The 6,247-nt window shown below is 51.4% G+C and overlaps 1 protein-coding gene across 1 annotated transcript; it reads right to left on the reverse strand.

The window, feature by feature from the left end:
* Nucleotides 1-211: 211 nt before the first annotated feature.
* Nucleotides 212-5,352, reverse strand: SLC30A1 (solute carrier family 30 member 1; the record flags this gene model as incomplete). The annotated part of the gene is made up of 2 exons (XM_084262111.1): nt 212-1,324; nt 4,722-5,352. The coding sequence occupies 2 exons, from the start codon at nt 5,350-5,352 to the stop codon at nt 414-416; spliced, it is 1,542 nt and encodes a 513-aa protein (XP_084118237.1). The 3' UTR covers nt 212-413.
* Nucleotides 5,353-6,247: the final 895 nt, after the last annotated feature.

Below are 6,247 nucleotides of genomic sequence, written 5' to 3' on the forward strand. Positions count from 1 at the left end.
ATTAAAATATCTACAAATCAAATATTAAAGGAGAGAGTAGGTCCAAGAAGTCTGTAACACAAACCGAGTTCCTACATGCTTATCCCTCAAATACCTTTTGACTGGAAAAAATGTCTTAATTCGCAGCATGGCAAACAGTGTCTCCGCTGAAACGTCGAAACTGGTTTCCCAAAGTTGTTACAGCATCGGTGCACTTCCTGTCTGTCCCGGTACAAAGTCAACACAAACACATTGTATCATGACAGTGACATTATGTTCTTTAAGACAAGCATTCTAGATTTAGCAGTATGACAAGAACAAGGACTTCAGCAATTACACTACTTGGCAAAGTTGCATCTCAAACGTCTGCCTCTTCCTCTCGTAATAGAGCTGTTGTCAAAGTCACCAGCACTCAGGTAGCACCGTTCAGGGAGTTACAAAGACGATTCAAACTGCTCGTTCTGATCGGTGTTTGCCTCAAGCTTAACTGAAGGGATGCTCTCCGACTTAGTCCTCCTGGCTTTCGGGAGCTCAATGACTACATCTGAACAGGAAATACTAATCGACAACGATTTTTCTGTCTTCTTTGTGGTGCTGTCTTCCCCTGCTCCGCAGCACTGCTTCAAAGCACACTGAGTCCTGCAAGGAAACTCACACTTCCCCCTCCCCGACTCAGAGCCAACGCTGGCAAACTCAGGCTGAATGGTAGTTGCGTGAATCCCCTCGTCATGAAAGATCTCCTTTATGCGCTTCGCCACCATCATGTACGTGGAAGGGTCGGGACACTTTATGTGAGCGGTGCCAATGATCCTGCTGCCTGCTAGCTGCCAGATGTGCAGTTCATGGACTGCTTCAACTCCTTCGAGGGTACGTAATTTGGAGTTCAAAGAATGAACATCTATTTGTTTGGGAACAGTCTGCAGAAGTATAAGGGCTGACTCCCTAAGTAACGGGTAAGTTGTGTAAAGGAGTATACAGACCATTATCAAACAAAGGACAGGATCTAAGTATAGCAACCAGCACGGACCAGCCACCATAATGCTTTCTTGCTCAGACTTGTTTTCTCTGCCAGGTGCTTGGGATAAAGTAGCATTTTCCATGCAATGATTATTGACACATGGATTTAAGCAGGGCCCATCTTTGGGGCATGGATGCCACAACGTATAAAATAGCAAGGCATTCACTACCACAATTACTGAACCTAAGGCATCTCCAAAAACATGCAGAAAAACTCCACGCATGTTAAGCTGCGCACTAGAGTCTTCTTCAACCTCCTCCACATCCAGAGAATAATGACCCACGTTCCCATTCACTTGTAGATCAGTCATGTCGTCTTTCATATCACCTGACAAGAAAAGAGGAAAGCGATTAAGCGCCTGTTACAGCACCACACACCATACAATTCCACACAAGATGGTAACCAACACTCGGCTCGTCACATTGAGGACAAAACTGAAAAGCAAACAGCTCTACCCATAACACTCAGCAACATTTTCTCTGGCCGAGTAATAAATAGTCGGTTCTCCCAATAAGTGACCTGAGTCGTCTAGAAGGCAATTGTCTCTACATGGAGCTTAAAGACCTGGAGTGGCAAAGCATGGTGATGACTGTGTTTTCATTGATTCTACTGAAGAACTGTTTTCGTGTTTTCCAGCTGTTCAACCATGTGACTGCTCCCTAATTCACAAAACGCAGAGCTACAGAGCATATATAGAAAAGCTGGCTAAGTAGCTGAGTAACTTATATTCGTTTGCTCTCTTGAAACGCCACACAACTGCTCACCTTGCTAAAAGTCTCTCTCAAACCACAGGACTGCATCGCTATTTTATATTAAAACCTGTGAGGCCAGAAACTCAAAAGCCGTACGGATACTGCTTTATAGGAACTTTTTCTCAGGTTTAGCAGTTCATTGCCAAAAGACTTCTGAATTCAAGGAAGAGGAAGGTTTTCTGAGATGGCACATAGATACATGAAGACCTTCTAGGTCTAAAATGCAGAATTTATCTGCAGTACTGACTACGGGAAAGTGTAAGCTACCGCTGAATGCCTCAGAGGCCTGGTGTTATTAGATTTCAGAACACTTAAAAAATGTATTTATGGTACTTTTTTTTAAGTTGCATACAGCTGTTGAGTGACATACAGCTGTAGATGCCCAAAGCCGTATGTCAGGGATGATGCAATGCATAAACGAAGATCTTGGTGCCCTCCTTTGTCAGAACTGTCTCTGGTATCACCACTCCATCACACATAACTAGCTATATGGAAATATCATTACAAAGAAGGTTTTTTTTGAAAGCAGAACATCTTCCAACACTCAAAACTGAAAGTATTTCACGTGATTCATCCCCTGCTTTTCTTCAGAAGTTCTCTGGAGGGAGAGCTTCCAGTGTTAATGGAACAGGCAGTAGGTTCTGGCCTGACAAACCAAAACAAGGAGCTCTTACTGCTTCCGCGGTTATTCAGTTCAGAGCTTTGTAAACATTAACATGTTAGTATGACCTGCGGATTCTGACACTCCGCTCTGATGACTGTGATCCTGTAATCAGAAAGTGTCTACGGGTTCTTTCCTCTCCCAAGGAGGGGTGGGCTCCTACAAAGGCAGCTGAGCAGGTCAGTTCCAAGCCCCAGGCTCATAACCTCGTGCACCTCACTTCTGTGCCTAAAGCTCCAGCTACATTTTCCATCCAGCTTCCAGGAGTTATGGAATATGGGACCTGTAACTTTCCATGGAAAACAATAATTAAGAGGGAAATACCTTAGGCTACAGAGTTCAGACCTCAGGGGTAATGGGGAGAGCAAGGGAAAAGGAACTGTTCTGACACATTGCTGTCGACCAAGTACTTGGAGAAAAGATCTGGGAAGTCAGCAGACCTGTCTATAAGGGTGGGTTGCAGGAAACGTGGCTCCTGAAAGCTCTTGAGGTTTAAATCTGTCCATTTTAAACATGCTTATTTAAATTTAACTATAACCTGATCGCTTTATAGAAAGTATACGCACAAGGACAGCTGTGCAGGGATAGCCCCTAAGGCTAGCACCAGCTTTCCACTTCCACCTTAGGAAATCAGTGTCATCGTAATTTCTACTCTCAGTCATTTCCCTAGTCTTCACCTACATGTTTCACAGCTTCTCACAAGTCTCCATGAACCTTTACCTGTAACATTTACATAGGCAAACTATGAATAACTCCATCCATTATATAACCATGACAGGGCACAGAAGGAAATACAAACTTATTTCAAAGTTCACTGTGGCCAAAATTATGCCCTATTACCACCTAAATACCCACAACAAACTGTTGTTGCTGTAAGAACATCCATGTGAAGTTCCAGACACGGCAGCTCTAAACCGTCTACGTTTTAATTCATGCTGTAAACTTATCTTTAAGTCTAGAACTAGTCCAAAACTTAGCTAAAAGCACACCTTTACACCATGTTTTACCATGCAAGAAAATCCACAAGCCCAGATATCTGTCAGATCAATGGTTGAGGGAATTTTACATTGTTTGAAAGTAATTATTAGGATACCTTTGTTGGAACTAAACCAACATTAAGAGCTTATTATGTGGTCAACATAGTGTACTACATTCAGAGGAACTTTCTTATCCTACTGCAAAGCTTGTCTTTTCAAAACCAATCTGGGGTCAAAACTTGACAGAGAGAATGGGAGAGAACCTGCTAAGTTTCTCAAATGTCTATTGGGGCCTCTGACCACAGGAAAAAACCGAAAGCGTAGCAAAGTTCACTCTGCTCAATTAGAGTTCAATTTATGCTAAAGCAGTGGAATCCTGAAAATAAAAGAGACACCTGGCTTCTGAAGAGTGAAACCCCTTCCTCCCGGAGACGGGAATGACACATAATTAAACTACAGAAATGGCATTTGTGCACCTTTCACTTGGCTTCAACCAAGTAACTTCAAACTAAATAGCTACACTTCTGGATCCATTAAAAAAAAATTAACCCAAGAAATTTCCTCCCACAAAACAGACAGTTTGATCACAACTGGGAAAGAAACATTTTAAATTTATCTCTATGTGCAAGCGAGTGGGAAGGTGCATGCTTTAGGAAAGCTAAAAACTAATTCAAAGAAACCATGCATGTACTCTGACACCAGTGAGCCCCACATTCAGTGACTACTGCATGACTTCCACAGTTCTGATTGGTGATTTCCAAGACTTCTTCCTATGAGCATGGATGCCACAAAGTAGTAAGTGATCGCAATGGAATATACTTTGTGTCGTTCAGATTGAGATTAGCTTCTCTGGTAGCTAATAACCGACCCAAACAGAGAGATCCAGCTGTCAGGACCAAGGTGTTGAGCTGCATGCGCTCTATTTGATGCGCAGCCAGTTCAGGAGGCATTAGGGCAACGTCTTGTGACAGCTTGTGTCGCTACACAAAACACGCTTGTCATGTGCCTTCTCTACCAGCACAGACTCTTTCCAGGCAAACTGCTTTACCCCAGTGCTCCGTTACATTCTGACCTGTCTGCAAGGCAAACGTGTAACTCGGGGCGCCCCTTTTCACACTCGAAGGAACGGCGTCAGGTAGAGGTGCAACAGCCGTGTGCCAGAGCGCGCCGCTAAGAAACTTTCTTCCCTCTTTCCCAGGAGGAAGGATGGGTGGTCTCCACAAAGCTTGCACCAGGTGGGACCAGGGTGCCCGCCACCTTCCTCAGGGAAGGGTCCTCTCCTGCTCTCCTGACACCTCTACGCTGGGCCGGGACAGAGGTGCTGCAGGACTTACCTAGCTTCTCCTGGCTGACACCGTTGGAGCTGCTGCAGTTCTCCACCAAGGTGCTGGTCTCCTCCCGGTGTAGCGCAGCTTCCCCATCCCCGGGCGGCTGTTCAGGCTTGGCGCCGCCGCGGGTGTGCTGCCTGCCGCTGTGCGAGTGGCCGTGGCCGTGGGAATGGCCGTGGCCCCCAGCGCCGTGGTGGTTGAAGAGGCAGAGCCCCAGCAGGTTGATGATGAGTCCCGCTACCCCCACGCCGATGACCACCAGCGGCTGCTGGATCTCGTGGGGCTCTGTGAAGCGCTCGATGGCCTCCAGCAGGATGGTGAAGCAGAGGGCGGTGAGGAAGACAGCGTTGACAAGGGCGCCCATCACCTCGGCCCGCACCCACCCAAAGGTGTTCTTCTTGGTGGCGCGGGTGCGCTGGGCAAAGCGCACGGCCACCAGCGCCACGACCAGGGCTATGACATCAGAGAGCATGTGGAAGGAGTCGGAGAGCATGGCCAGCGACGCCGTGACCCGGCTCACCACCAACTCCACCACGAAGAAGAGGAAGGTGAGCGCCAGCATGCACAGCAGCCGCGCCCGCCGACTCTGCCACCACCGCGGCCCGCCCGGTCCCTTCGCCGCCATCCCCCCGCACATCGCGCCGGGGCAGCGGCTGCCGGCCCGGCCCGCCGGAGGCACGAGGAGAGCGGTCGGTGCGGCGAGCGGCCCGCGGGTGCGCGCGGAGCCCCGAGGCAGAGCGCGGCCCCTTCCCCGTCGCCGGCGGCCGGGCAACCGCCGCTCCCTCCGCCAGCGCTGGGCGAGCAAACTTTGCACCCGAGCCCCCTCACTCTTTCCACACGGAACCCGAGCCGGCACGGCTACGCCCCCCCGCCCGCGCCCCATTGGTCACCGCCCCCCCGCCCGGCGGGGCCCGCCCGCCCCCGCCCCCCGCCTCGCTCGCCATTGGCCCGCGCGCCCTCGCGACAGGCGGTCCCGCCCCCTGGTCCCGCCCATTGGCCGCGGACGCCCCGCCCCGCCGTGCCGTGCCGGGGGAGGGGGGCGGGGCCGCGCGTGACGTGGCGGGAGCGGTGGCTTCCTATTGGCTAAGACGGTCGGCTTTCCCCGTCTCCCCCGTCCGCCTCCCAGCAAGACCCTCCCTTCGGCGAGCGGGACTCGTGCAAAAGGTGCGCTTCACACGGCCCGGCGCGCGCCCGGGGGCGGGGCTCCCCCTGCGGGCCGGGCGGGAGAGGGGAGAGGAGGGGAGGCTTCGCCCTGGGGGGTCGCTGGGTGTGTGTGAGGGGGGCGTGACGTCACGGCTCCGGGCGGTGGGCCTTTCTGACGTCACGCGGGGTGCCATTAAGGGTCAGCCCCGGCCGCCTCCTGAGCGGGTTCGGACCCGGCGAGAGATGAGCCGCGGGAGCTGGCCAGCGCCGGCCGGCTCGCCGCGGAGGAGCCGAGCCGCTGCCCCCTCGCCCCGGGGCCCGGCCGCTGTCCCTTAGCCCCGCGCGGCCTCCCCCGGGCACCTGCCGCCCCTGGCCGTGCTGAAGCCCCG

The sequence above is a fragment of the Gallinula chloropus genome (assembly GCF_964237585.1).
Source record: "Gallinula chloropus genome assembly, chromosome: 3".
NCBI lineage: Eukaryota > Metazoa > Chordata > Aves > Gruiformes > Rallidae > Gallinula > Gallinula chloropus.